We start from the raw sequence: 13,443 nt of genomic DNA, 5'->3' as shown, positions 1-13,443 counted from the left end.
GACAACAGTTAGAAGATCTCAGAAATGACCTAGTTATTCCATAGCCAAACTCCTAACCACGAGGAGATCCTCTAGGAACCCCAATCTTTTCGCGGTGCGATCACTACTCTTGAACCCCACAGGCGACTATACGTCATGGCCCGAGCTGATGTATTCCGTCGAGTATGATAATTTTAACGTGATTATCCTTAATAAATTGTTCATGTTGATTTCTGCACCGATACATGACAAACTTGGAGAGTCGGCTGCGAGCACTGGACGCAGCCAACAGCGAACAGACCATTAGCGGGACGCCCGAGGAACAGGCAGAGTGCTGCCGTAAACTATGTAGAACTCGAATAGGCAGATTGCTTATTCGTGTCCAGCCCTTTAAAGTACGCGAGATCACCATATAGTACCATCGATTCCCTTCAAGAAAGAGTCTGCACTAGGGGAGTCGCGGGCCATATGTCGCTCACGATTGGTAAAGTATAATTCTGAGCGAAGCAACCCGCACTTACAAATCGGTGCTGGGCTCCGTGGCTTTGTAAAGACCGCAAAATATCTTAACCCTGAACTTCGGAATCTCCAGCTCGTCTAATTTGCTGCTGTTGTTTCTCATTGCTATTGACAAGGCGTGGCGGTAGGTTTGCGATTTGAAGGCTTTTAAGAACATGTTCGCCATCACTAACGGGCCTGAGGAAAACGCCGCAACGATCATAAATACTGCGAGTCCACTTAGAAGCACTGGAATTGATCCACATCCATGTGGCCATTGATGGAGGTAGAACTTTGCCGCTTTTTGGATCTAAATCTTTTCTAAAGGCAGAAACGCAGCAGACCAAATTACAACACCAAGATTGCCTTATTTTCTCCTTGTTAAATGAACTTTGCAGGGAAAATTGTAGAATTTATTTATCTATTTATTAACATACTCCCTATACGTGGTGGTGTGCCCTAGGAAGCCATAATGTTCTTTTCAACATTTCTCACACCAACCAAAATCACCCACATTGACCCTTTGTAACTCGCAGAAGGTTTCTAAAGTTATCTCAAAATGACCACTCCACAATTGGCAAATCATCACAGGGTCTGCCAATCAACACTTTACCGGTGCAGCTACTCAACTCCATCATAACCGTACTCAGCGTGGTCATCCGCTCCATACCCACAGCTCCAGGAGGCCTATCTCTACAGATAGAGACCGGAGTTCCCTCCTGGTCTGAGAGCCTGGTCCTGAGCGACTCAAAGCTCGTGGGCACTTTCAGATCCATATCTTTATCGGTAAGCTCCTGAATTCGCGCCAACCGCGAAATAGAATTTGGAGCAGGATGGTCGATAAGCCTCGGTGGTCTGTTCGGCCCATAGAGATGGTTCGTGTGGGCTACGTAACCGTTGCGAGGAAAGATGATTATGTTGCCATAAGGGGAGCATTCGATGTCCCCATGCTTCCCGCTCTTGTCTCCAAGCATGTAGTTCGTCGTACTAGCCAGGCCAAATTCCTCGATAATTGAAAGTGCACTGTCGAAGCTGGTCGCATATTGCAGGAGACGCCGCGACATGACATGCACAGGGAAGTTATTTTGATTGAAAGCCCCAGACCGAAGCGCGTTTGCACATAGTCCAAAGCCTGCATTATTCATTCCCGCCTTACCAACAAGCCCTGCCTCTGATAGGAACTTCATCTCGATGTCCGACCCCATGGGTGTGATGTGGAGGAAGACCATCCCTTTCTGTAGCTCTTCCAACCAGTCCCAATTCTGTGCTACAAATATCTTTCCTCCATCGGTCCTTTGACTGATGCTCGTACAGCCATCAGCATAATTCGTAAGGGCAATCTCACTCCGGACGTTGAGAGTGAGGATATCCTCCTTTGTTAAACCACCGCCAGCGCCGTCTGCGATGCCTCTCATTTCTTCCAAAATCTCCGGATATTTGGCCTCGAGGGTGGATGTGAATTGTGCGACTGCCCGCTCTCGTGCCTGCTTCCATGTAATTTGGGTTGTCTCGGCGAAAAAGAACGTGTACGTGTCAACATTAGCATGGACTTCTGCTGACGCGGAGCTGCCGTGCGTGAAGCCGATATCATATGGGTTTCCAGAGCAGTGGACCGTCTTGACGGACGGATGATCCATAGTAACCTTGGGATTGATAGTCATGATGGAATTGAAGTGTTTCCGTAAGGGGCCGTCTTGAAAATGCTAGCAAATTAGAGACGCTACTGTGAGAGTAAAACTGGAAGACAGAATGAAAGGGCATCCTGCGCTCATTTTAGAGTCTTTTCTCATCTCATCTCGGCTCTTCTGAGAGAAGCACTAATGTCCAAGGGGCCGGAACCAGAGCTCCGAATTTGTCATCAACGGGATAACCGAAAAGTCTAGTTAATTATCGCGCAAATCCGAGTTAACAACTATTCTTACTAATATTGGCTTCTGGGGCTAGGACTATTGTGTTTGATATTCCATTCAGGGATCTTTTTCTCCATAATAACAACGTATGCATAGTAAGTTCCATCACACTTTACGGTGCGTGGCGCGATGTGCTCATGGTCGTACAGCGATATGTACGTGCAAGTATCTTACTATCATTTCCGACTCAAATGTGTACGCGCTGAGAACTATGTCTCCGAGTTGACGCGATTTGTTTAATTTGGTTAAATTGTTATCCCCTTTCCTCCGATGCACTCGAGATATGACTGCTAAGTAGAACGGAAGTGAATAAATAAAAGTTGAAGACGTAGCACGCACTGTTCTTATTTTCATTCGAGATAATCCATGTTGTAAGCCTTAAATCTTATTCATATCATTCCTCCTGTTTTGGTTTGAACCTAGAGGAGGTATAAAGTAGGCGAACATTTTAATCAGTGTCCCATTTGTGGTCGTCGAGATAAATCCCCACCCCTTGACCTTCCTGCTTCCAAACCACACCATCCTTCATTACAAAGTCCACCTTCCTCAATGCGAACTTGTCTTCGCGGGGATCAGTTCGTAGGGCAATGATATCCGCTCTCAACCCCTTTTCAAACCAACCAAACCGCATGCCGCACAAGTCTTTCCCACAAGACTCCCACCCTCCGACCGTGCATGACTCTAGGACATCCTCTAACGGAAGACCTGCCTCAATCATAAGCTCCATCTCTCTAGCATTTTGTCCATGAGGATAGGTGCCGGTATCTCCACCGCATGCAAAACGGACACCAAGGTCATAGGCTAGCTTGGTCTGTGCTAGGATCTCCTTAAAGCGACCCTTATGCAAGCGTTCACATACAGCAAGTGTTGGAACAAGCATACAATTCTTTTCAATCATGAGTTCGAAAAGCTCCTGGTTGGCAAAGTACGCATGCTCAATAGAGTTGACACCAGCCTTGACTGCCATAATAGCCCCTTCTATAGTACCTGCGTGACAGGCAACGGGTGCCTGGCCAATTTTTGCCTCCTTGACAATCATATCCATCTCCTCTTGTGCAAAAACGAGAAGATCTGGGTTAGGATTAGCCGGAGGATGGGTGACGCTTTGCACATATGGATGTTGTTGTGCAGGCGGATAGCGCATGATCCGTCGTCGATAGTCGGCAAAAAATTTGATAATGTCGGCGCCAGCTGCAAGACGACGCCTCACTGCCGTTCGTGCTTCATCCGCACCATCAACGGTCTCACCTCCACGGGGAAGGCACACCCCGTTTGCATGGTTCTCAGTGCGAGGCTCGTATGACCCCGTGCTAGCGAGAGCCCGTGTAGCCACAAATAAACGGGGGCCGGGGATGAGGCCTCGATTGATGCAATCTCGCATTTGAGCGTCCCCCTCCTGCATTGATTCTGATCCTAGGTCGCTGAAAGTTGTTCAGTCATGTTAGACCATCTGATAAGGGCTCGAAGCGAATAGTAATACCCACCGGTAGGTCGTGTATCCCGAAAGCAATGCGGTTCGGCAGTGAATGACTGCTCGAACTATTCGCTCAACAACACTCTCATCGCGCTTCTGATTCAAGGACGGCCGTTCGCTATCCCAGGTCAAATCGAGAACGAGGATATAGGTAAGTACAATTACTCACTCGTAGGAATGGAGAAATATGTGACTATGGGCATCCACGAAGCCGGGCATCACAATTTTACCCCGGAGGTCGACATCGCCCGCTGGAACAGAGCTGCCCAGGAACTCCGGTGTCCGCTTAATCACCTCAATTATCAGTCCAGACACAGGGTCAACTGTGATGGAGGTATCAGACACAAATTCCTTCTTTTTTGGATCAAAAAGGGTTGATGTATGAATGGTATACGGTGCTGACATGGCTGCTCCGTCGATTCGAAATGCGGATTTTTTTTGACACCAATATGAACCGGAATGATGAAGGTTTTTGAAAAAGACTCCTTGTTTATGAAATCGCTATTCTGAAAACATTTTATTTTATTTTACCATCTCTTACGCTATATATAATATCTGCATTTTTTTTTTTTGCCCCCTTTTGGATCGATATATAGCAATAGGTATCCCAAAGAAGTATTCACCTAGTGTTATGACACTGGGTTCGCTCTCGTCCGTATTCCTAGCGCTGCTACGATAAATCCGCTCTACTCCGCATTTAGGGAGAAAAATCTATTCAATCAACTGGTACCATACATTCGGATTTGTAATAGCCTTACTCTTGCCACGTTGCGGAGTAATGTAGGAGAATTAGTTTGAGTTACATCTTACTTGGTTATGTAAGCACTTTTATCACGTCATTTTCGTATCCTGTATAGTTACCGTAATATGATGCTGACTATACCAGATGCGAGAGAATTGTCACTCATCTCTGAATGCGAGGGGATATTTTAGAACATTCGCTTGAAAAGCGTCTAATAAATTGTACCAGGTAAATGTCTTTTCGTAGCTTAAAGAGCAACACTGGATATATTAAACCCAACAACAGCCCATATTTAAGCATATATGTTGGCAATAATCAAATTAAATTACCCAACTGCGTATTATTCCCCTAAGTATATGATAATTTTCAGCATACCTTTACAAAATACTCACTACCGGAGACAGATATAGCTCCGGAGCAAAAATTTGCAGGGATGTAATATTTTAGAGTATAAATCCTGTATGCCCATGGAACCCTGAGCTGTCTGTGATTATATTTCTCTTATCCCAAAAACCTCCTTTCAAGTACTGATCCATATATCAATTATAATACTCTCAGCTCACTTGGAAAAAGGTCATACAGAACCATTGACTGCGTTCTTCAAAATGTCGTTCTCAATATTAGCCACTGGAGACCTCGTTATCCATGGCCCTGTCAATCGTCCGATTGGCGAAGGAACAGTGTACGACCACCTGCGTACCACAGACTCCTGCTTTGCAAACCTGGAGATGCCTTTTGCAAAGAGTGGTTGTGCAACCGAAAAACTCATCGCACTCAAAACCGATCCAGTCCATGCCCATATCATCCGTGATCTCGGAGTCGATATTGTGACCGTTGCAAACAATCACGCCATGGACTATGGTGTAGAAGGGCTGCGTGACACTCTCCAGGCTCTGGAGAGATCCGGAATCTCCCACGTCGGGGGCGGAGAGAATGTCTCAGAGAGCTTTGCACCTGTTTTGAAGGATATAAAGGGTATCAAAGTTGCATATATTGGTGTGACGACGACGTTGCCAAATGGCAGTGGTGCTGGCACCTTGCGTCCCGGACTGGCTGGCGTGCGTGTCTTCACCAAGTATGTTGTTGACAGTGTGACGCTCGACGAGACACCTGGTATGTCTCCATTTGTTGAGACGGTCACCTACAAGAAGGATGAGGAGATACTTTTGCAGGCCATCAGAGACGCAAAAGCTCAAGCTGATCTTGTGTTGGTGGCGATTCATTGGGGTGTACCTTATGGATGGGTTGCCTCCACCCAGGATGAGATTGCAACTTACCAGCAGCCCTTGGCACATGCTATGATTGACGAGGGAGCATCTGCAATCTTTGGGCACCACCCGCATGTTGTCCAAGGTGTCGAGTTCTACAAGGATGCGCCTATATTTTACAGTTTGGGCAACTTCATTTTCAGCAACAACATTGTTGAACCCGACACTGAAACACGGAAGTATCCTCCTTATAGCTGGACCAGTCTGCAAAGTTCTGTGTCAAATATCGGCGCTTTGGGAAAGGTGTCTTGGAATGGGGGCAATATATCGAGCTGTTCACTAATTCCCCTCAAGCTTGCCGAGGATGGTGAGCCTATTGAGGCTACGATGGATGATGCTGAGCTGCTCTTATCACGCCTAAATACGCTTTCTAGGGGTCGTGGAGTCGCGTTTGAACTGAAAAAGATGGTAAGTGGCTTTGAAGTCTTTATTACCGAGGGATAGTTCGGAGATTTCTGTACTTCAACATCCAACCTAGGTGTATTTCGTAAACGTTCTATACGAAAGTCCTTATCTTACTACGTACAAAGTCTGTGGGAGAATCGGGAAATATGACTATGCTTAATCAACAAATAATACAGCTCCCGAGTTATCTCCAAGTCACTTATGCCCCGGAATGCGCGCCCCGACCGAAGCATTACAGTACGGACGAAAGAGTAGAAAGTGCGAATAAACTGCATACTAGTCAATATCATCGATTCACACCAACAAGGATTGACGCTGACCGTTCGTTAATTCCAAGGACAATCTTAATTAACTTCGTTAACTTCTGGCTTGACTCGAAATTTCGTCCTCTTGCTGAAAGCGGAAATGAGCGAACTCCGCGTAGTCGTGGTAGGTTCCCGCGATCGTCCCCCGCCGCGAGATTACGGCAAGCGCGGAATTGCTTGTGGTCTCCCTCTCCCTCCTGCTTTAGAATTCTTGCTTGGATATGTAGATAACTATAGAGCTTTAGAAGAAGAGAAAAAGGGGAGGGGAGAATTTTTATAGTTGAACAGACAAAATGATGTTGCTGTGGTAATCCAAATACAAATCACATGATTATTCTAGTTATGTAAGCTCAGAGATTACATAAGTTGTTGTGTCTAGTAAAATTTGGGGCGTCCCTAGCAATTCCCTTCCAAGTTGTACTCGAACACACCCAAACACACTGTGTCGTCTGAACCACTTGGTCAATCCTACTTTGTTTCTGATGATCAACGGGCCGCTGTACTCGTCGCAGAATCAGGTGCTGACACAGCAATCCTAGCTGGTCTGTGGAACCTGCAATAACGACAAGAATAAACGACTCCATATTCGAACCTTTCAAAGATCGTGCGCGTTCTTTAGAGCCGCACAAGTATCTGCAACATATAACCTTGCTTTTTCTAGTTCTGCCATATGCTGAAAAGTATGAGGGACACCAGTGTATCTTCAGATGGTAAGTGAAAATCCTCTTTCACGATGGGGATCCTGAAAATACTTACCGACGGACAGTAACCTTGCACCCTGCCTTGACAAGTTTCATTCCATATGCCTCTCCCTCATCTCTCACTGGGTCAGCCCCAGCTGTCGCTATAAAGGTGTCGCATATTCCAGCGAAGTTATCTTGGTAGAGTGGCTCATTCCATAGCTTCGGAACACCTGAGCGATCACCAACGACCTTTTTCTGGTACATGAGACGTGCCCAATTTAGGCAAGGCGCTTTTTGGTTCTCGACATATGAAGGAAATCCTGCGTCTTCAGGTCTTTTGAAAGCGGTGCGGCTCTGTGCTGTAGGGACACAGAGGACAGCCAGCTTAAGCTTCAGTCCAGCGTCGCGGGCCATGTGCTGGAAAACGCAACTCATGAAGCTGCCGGCAGAAACGCCACCGATGGAAATGGAATCATGACGTGAATTCATCTCTTTATGCCGTGTGAGAACCTACAGCAAGGGACTTAGCAGATCTACTAATCATAAGGGTTAAAATGGTTACCCAGTTTAACGCTGCCCAACCATCTTCGATTCCCTTTCCGTATTTGTTTTCTGGACCAAGCAGTTCAGATTTAGCTCTAGAGATCAACGCGTCGTGACTTACCAGGACAGAGACGGTAATCGACGTCAACAACAATAATCCCGACTCGGTTGCACACGGTCATACACCATTCGGCATCTTCTGTAAGGTCTCCAAAGCAGAACCCCCCCCTAAGAACTTTTTAGTCGTCATTGGTGAAGACTGACCCAAGAAAATTCACCGTGATAGTTTATATGAACTGGGTATGGCCCAGGCCCAAATATTTCCGGATCTGGATAATAACTTCTTGCGTTGAATTGAACGCCATCTGCGGAAGCTATCTCAAACGTTTTCACGCGAGGCTGATCGCTGTAATCTCGACACCAGTTCCCTTTCCATTTTTCTGGGTGGGCACGAACTTCAGCCAAGTCCACTTGATCAGTAGCGGGCTGGATAGCAAGTCTTGTATTGTAGTATTCAATGAAATCAGTATCAAGATACCCGTGAAAGGCTGGATTGATTGGATTAACGATCTCAGAAGAAACGGCCATCTTGTCGTGTAAATCAAATATCAGTCCGACCAAGGCTTGAGTATAATATACAGTGCGTGTCCATGCTTATGGAGCAAAAATATATGAGAGAAAAATTGACCCGATCAACCTTTCGTATTAGGCAATCAAAATCTCTACGCTTACTAACTGTTCAATGGTTGACTTCGCCTGCTGCTAGCGCTGAAATGCCCGCGCTTTAGGCATATCCGTCGCTCTTGTCCGCACTTCGAGTCAACTACGTAATCTATTTTCAAACGCCGAACCCGACAGCCCGGATTATCCCAGCATGAATGGAATGGGTCCGCTTGGCGAGACCCCTTCCGAATGCGGAAGAGAGCGAACTTTGAATATTCACGCTAGGTCTCCGCCAGGGCGTCTCGCGTGGTAGAAATTGAGAAGACGGGGAGATCCATCCAATCATACAGGTGATGATCACTAGCCCAAAAGAGTGTAAAGAGTACTGTCAAAATCGACGGCACGATTACCCATTGTGGAAGTGCAATACACGAAGAAAAAAATCTCCGATTCTAATAAAATCCGGGACTTCCAACAATTTAGGGGCAGGAATAACTAATAAGAACTGGAACAAAACAGGAAATAAAGGGGGGGGAAATTGGGCGGCAGTAATGAGGCGTATGATGCATCCAATTCTTGACATCCCCCCCCCCCCCCCGGCTCCTCCCGGCGGGGCCCCAAAAAAGAGAGCTAGGTTGAGCGTTCTCTCTGTAATTAGCCCATCTTCCTAACCAATTTATTGACCAATGAGCTACCCGAACCCTGATTATTCAGCTGCAATTAGGTGACCAAGATCCCTTAATCCAAGCAAGTCCACAAAATACTGACACTTTGGCCGCGGGAGTGGTTTTGTTAGTCCATCCGCAATCATTTCAGCTATTGGGACCCATTCAATTTGTAAATCCCTGTTCTAAGTCCTCTCTCTCATCCAATGACGGTGTATATTAACATGGCGGAGCTTAGTGGTGATAGCTATATCGTCGATAGCCAAGAGTTTGACTATCTAGCGATTATCGAACCGTATTAGGATGGTATACGATGGATTGAACCCGATTCCATTCAGAACTCTTTATCACTATAACAACGTTTTCTTAGCTTCTAAACAATTCAGCCTTACTTGTTGATGTGGTCGCCGTATGCTGTTTGGAAGCCTTCCAATCAATTCGGCACGACCCCCTGCGCAAGGCAGTGCTGAAGGAATTCGGTGATGCTGAGCGCGTGAAAAAAAAAACCCCGCTTCGGGAGGCCTTTGAGGACGTCTATGAGAATATTACAGAGGCCGAAGAACACATGAAGGAGCTCAAGCGCATCTTGGAGACTTATTCTGATGAGTACGATCTGTGACCCTATAAAGATGGAGCAAAGGGCCTGGACTAAAGGATCTAAAGGTGGCATAATATGATAACTGAACTCGTCAAAAACATATGCCACTATATACACAGATGTGTGGGTCCGGCGCAACGAACAAGAAGTGACATTCTACAAGAATCTTCAAGCTGGAGAGAAAAAGAAGAAGAAGGAAGAAGAAGGAAGAAGATGGGGAAAACAGACAGTCTAAATACAAGAAAGAGGCAAACTGGGCAAACAGAATCACGTGATAACAACCTGTTCCTTCAGGTCTTTGACAGTAGGTAAACCGAGGTCGGGAAGGCATCCTCATATAGAAAGGTTTCGCTCGGGTTATTTAGGGCGAATAAACCAAATCCAGTCAACGTTGATGAAGCCAAAATAATGAAGCAATCAAGGCGCTATTTTCCCTTCGCGTTCAAAGACTCCATGAAACGGGCGGCCACTTCCTCATCGGTTAGATCGAAAGGCTGTTCTCCCTTGCAGATCTGCCTCATTTGCGCCATAGATGCGACCACCCCGAGTTTAATGTCGACGTCAAATGGAGAAGCAGGCCTAGGCATGCTGTCGGCTTTTCCAGAAAGGAGATCAGCAGGGGCAGAAGGCTCCTGCGTAGCCGGCCTTCCCATAGCGATCGCATCAACAACCTCTAGTGCTTTCACCATCCCACCAGCTGAGCGCAGACCACCAGTGAGTACGACTTTAGTCTTGCGCTTACCTGTTGAAGGGTCAACCATTGCAGGGACAATAGTCTCGGCAAAATCAAGGAAAAATGCTTCGCGTTTCCGTGTCGACTCCTTTGGCGATAGCGACGCGAGGCCCTCGACGTTGCCTCCGCTCAGCTCAACGAAATCAAACCGTATTTTGTTCTGTAATACGCAGCATAGCTCTTGCGCCTCCTCTGGGTTAACGCCGTCTTCCTGAAACTCGACGCTATTTAGCTTAGCGCCGATGATAAACCCGGGTGATGTACGCCGCCGTATCTCTTTGCCAATTTCGATCAGGAGACGCATGCGGTTCCGTAACGAGCCACCGTACTCATCTGTACGCTTGTTCGTCGCACCTGACAAAAACTGTGCAAGGAGATAGCCGTGGGCCGCATGTAGTTCGACGCCGTCGAAGCCGGCTTTATCAAGGTATTCCGCCGCATGAGCGAATCCTCTAATGAGTTGCACAATGTCGTCTTGCGTCGCTGCACGAACGGGTGGAAATTTCCTCTCGGGTCCTGATGAAGTGTCCATCGACATGGCTGAGGCCGAGATCGCTTCTTTGACCAGGTTAAAAGAAGTTTTCCTCCCAACATGTGATATCTGCCCTATTATCAGGCTTCCATTGGCTTTTGCAGCTTTGGCTAGTGCTTGGAAACCCTCAAATCGGCTCCCTTCTAGGGGTGAACTAGGATCAATCATCATGTCTCCAGGGCTTCCTGGCATGTGATACTGGATTTGTATATTGCCAGTTAGGATAGTACCCCAACCACCCTCGCCCCAGCTAATGAGGTAGATTATTAGTTTCAGACAATCCAAGAGGTCATTACGTCAAGAAAGTCGGAATCGAACCCACCGCTTATAAAGATTGATCAGGTCCTGCCCAGGAATGCCTGACGTGGTACGATCATTTTCATCCCAGTTTGCTAGATTCTCGGCCATTGCGGCTTTGAAGAATCTATTTTTTGCTTGTTTCCCGGCAAAAGCGAAATTTAGCGGCTGAGCCAAAGGCGCCACGTCGACCTTCGGATCTTCAAGGAGGGCGGGAGTCATGTCTGTGGAAGCAATATGAGATTGTAAAGGGATGAGACGAGTTTCACACGATGCTGGCACAAGTGAAAGGTAAGAGACAGTATGTGGTGGCTCCGACGATTCCTCTGGATGAAAACTGTCTATTTATTTCTAGCTTTTTCATAGATAACATATCCCGCATCCTGAATAATCAGAAATTAAGTTAACTAGGCTCCCACACCCGAGCGTGCCCTAGCGTGCCCTGGCGTGGCCCGAAACTAGCGTATATGACTAAGAAGATTTTCAGGCCATGCGCGCTAAATTTCGGGCCACGGTCAGCTGGAACCCGGACACGATTCTTTATTAGTGTAACCTAAGTTAACTTATCGGGCAAAGCGGCTTCCTAACAAAGCTATGATTGGTAGTAACTACTGAAGGAGGCTAGATAGCAATCTGCCTTGTTGAGGACACCGCCTGCTACGTACAGAAATCGCCATCGTGGGTGGGTCGTGGCAGGGGTGGATCCTTCCGCGATTACCCTAGTGCACACTCATTCTCGACGGACATATCCGCTAGTGGAACCCGACCCTCCGGTCCGTTGCAAGATACTAATCAGTCAACACTACCGAACGGTTAATTTCTCTAAAACCGCATTCCTACGTAGACCTTCCTTCTTCAGCAGCCCCACTTCTCGTAACCCTAGGGTTCTTAGGGGTGAAGTGAGCCTTTAGCTAATTCGAATACCTGGCAACCTAGCAATGCCTTACCACCACCTTCCCTTCGCCTTGACCGACGAAACCATTACCTAGCTCATCTTGTCTTTGGGCCTCCCGAGACCAACCTTCGTCGAATCCCTAAATGTTAAGCCGTCTTTTCACTCTATTTACCGTGAAGACCTGACAGCACAGCTGAGATCACATGAGCCTGTTTGCACTGTTTGCCTCTTCCCTGTATTTAGTCTGTCTGTTTTCCCTTCTTTCTTTTCCTTCTTCTCTCCAGTTTGAAGGTTTTCGGAGAATGTCACTTCTCCTTCTTTGAAAATGGACCCTCACATCTACCCAGTTTATTTCCCCGCCGCCTCCGAGTCTACCGTCGATTCCTGTCCGAATTCGGATAGCACTTGACGACGCTAGTGCCGCGCGTTTCTGTCCGTAGGGCAAAAATCTCTCAATGAGGTTACGATGGTACTATGAGTGTGCTAAAATATACAGTAGTTCTAACCATCGTTCGCTATCATGACTCTGAGAACAATGTCATGAAGCACGAGTGCACGGTCCTTGAAAAGGCACCACGGGTTAGCGTCGATCAAATCTACCATGAAGTCTCTGAGGAGCTCGCATTAAGATAGTGCATTCGCTTACCAAGTATCTCATTGAGCTATATGTACACCTACAGAAGGATAGATTTGTAGGTGATTTTACCATCTGTAACTCCGAAGCTGTGCGAGGTCCCCTAATTGATGAGAACTTTTGGCAAGCTCCCGAATTGGAGAAGTACCAGAGGAAATCAACTGAGAGGGTGACCCTTGAGTTGCTGAAGCCTATCCCCGCAAATGGATTTTCGAGTTACGTGTCATATACAGTTGGCTGCCTAGAGTGTTATATCATGCTATCTAGAGATACCCCTCCTTGCAGCCATACTAGAATATGATTGTACGGGTACAGACATTCACTGCCGCCCTCTAGCAGCCTAGCAATGCCAATGAGCTAAATCAGGTGGCTTAGTTGTATACACAAGGATATGCATTTGGGGAATATCATGTGCGATCTAGATCATAGGTTATCCCATCACCCCGGTTTTAGATTTGTTGCGTCGTGCCCGCACCCCGGTGGGATCCACCTGCTGCCTTTCTCTAGAATACTGAATGGACTCCGGAGGGTGTCGCTGGATAGACTCTTAATGGAGTAGCTCTCTGAGACCGGTTTCCGAGAGAAGCGTGCTAAGAAGATGTTGGTTGAGATGCAGCTG

General features: G+C 46.9%; 6 protein-coding genes across 6 annotated transcripts; 2 read left to right on the top strand and 4 right to left on the bottom strand.

Moving 5' to 3' along the window:
• Positions 1–1,031: 1,031 nt before the first annotated feature.
• Positions 1,032–2,138, bottom strand: N7474_008976 (acyl-coenzyme A:6-aminopenicillanic-acid-acyltransferase; the record flags this gene model as incomplete). The annotated part of the gene is made up of 1 exon (XM_057200386.1): positions 1,032–2,138. One exon carries the CDS (start codon positions 2,136–2,138, stop codon positions 1,032–1,034), a length of 1,107 nt encoding a protein of 368 aa, XP_057051087.1.
• Positions 2,139–2,835: 697 nt separating this feature from the next.
• N7474_008975 (metal-dependent hydrolase family protein) lies at positions 2,836–4,266 on the bottom strand (the record flags this gene model as incomplete). The annotated part of the gene is made up of 3 exons (XM_057200385.1): positions 2,836–3,808; positions 3,872–3,979; positions 4,031–4,266. The coding sequence occupies 3 exons, from the start codon at positions 4,264–4,266 to the stop codon at positions 2,836–2,838; spliced, it is 1,317 nt and encodes a 438-aa protein (XP_057051086.1).
• A 942-nt stretch (positions 4,267–5,208) lies between these two features.
• On the top strand, positions 5,209–6,315 carry N7474_008974 (CapA family protein; the record flags this gene model as incomplete). The annotated part of the gene is made up of 1 exon (XM_057200384.1): positions 5,209–6,315. The coding sequence occupies one exon, from the start codon at positions 5,209–5,211 to the stop codon at positions 6,313–6,315; it is 1,107 nt and encodes a 368-aa protein (XP_057051085.1).
• A 1,018-nt stretch (positions 6,316–7,333) lies between these two features.
• Positions 7,334–8,395, bottom strand: N7474_008973 (Alpha/Beta hydrolase protein; the record flags this gene model as incomplete). The annotated part of the gene is made up of 4 exons (XM_057200383.1): positions 7,334–7,774; positions 7,827–7,876; positions 7,929–8,042; positions 8,086–8,395. 4 exons carry the CDS (start codon positions 8,393–8,395, stop codon positions 7,334–7,336), a joined length of 915 nt encoding a protein of 304 aa, XP_057051084.1.
• A 1,043-nt stretch (positions 8,396–9,438) lies between these two features.
• Positions 9,439–9,754, top strand: N7474_008972 (2-oxoisovalerate dehydrogenase complex alpha subunit; the record flags this gene model as incomplete). The annotated part of the gene is made up of 2 exons (XM_057200382.1): positions 9,439–9,441; positions 9,506–9,754. 2 exons carry the CDS (start codon positions 9,439–9,441, stop codon positions 9,752–9,754), a joined length of 252 nt encoding a protein of 83 aa, XP_057051083.1.
• Positions 9,755–10,158: 404 nt separating this feature from the next.
• Positions 10,159–11,517, bottom strand: N7474_008971 (NADH:flavin oxidoreductase/NADH oxidase family protein; the record flags this gene model as incomplete). The annotated part of the gene is made up of 2 exons (XM_057200381.1): positions 10,159–11,248; positions 11,321–11,517. 2 exons carry the CDS (start codon positions 11,515–11,517, stop codon positions 10,159–10,161), a joined length of 1,287 nt encoding a protein of 428 aa, XP_057051082.1.
• Positions 11,518–13,443: the final 1,926 nt, after the last annotated feature.

The sequence above is a fragment of the Penicillium riverlandense genome (genome assembly GCF_028828495.1).
Source record: "Penicillium riverlandense strain IBT 135883 chromosome Unknown utg000007l_segment0_segment0, whole genome shotgun sequence".
NCBI lineage: Eukaryota > Fungi > Ascomycota > Eurotiomycetes > Eurotiales > Aspergillaceae > Penicillium > Penicillium riverlandense.
The sequence above is the reverse complement of the archived record's forward strand: the minus strand, read 5'-3'. Positions and strand labels throughout refer to the sequence as shown.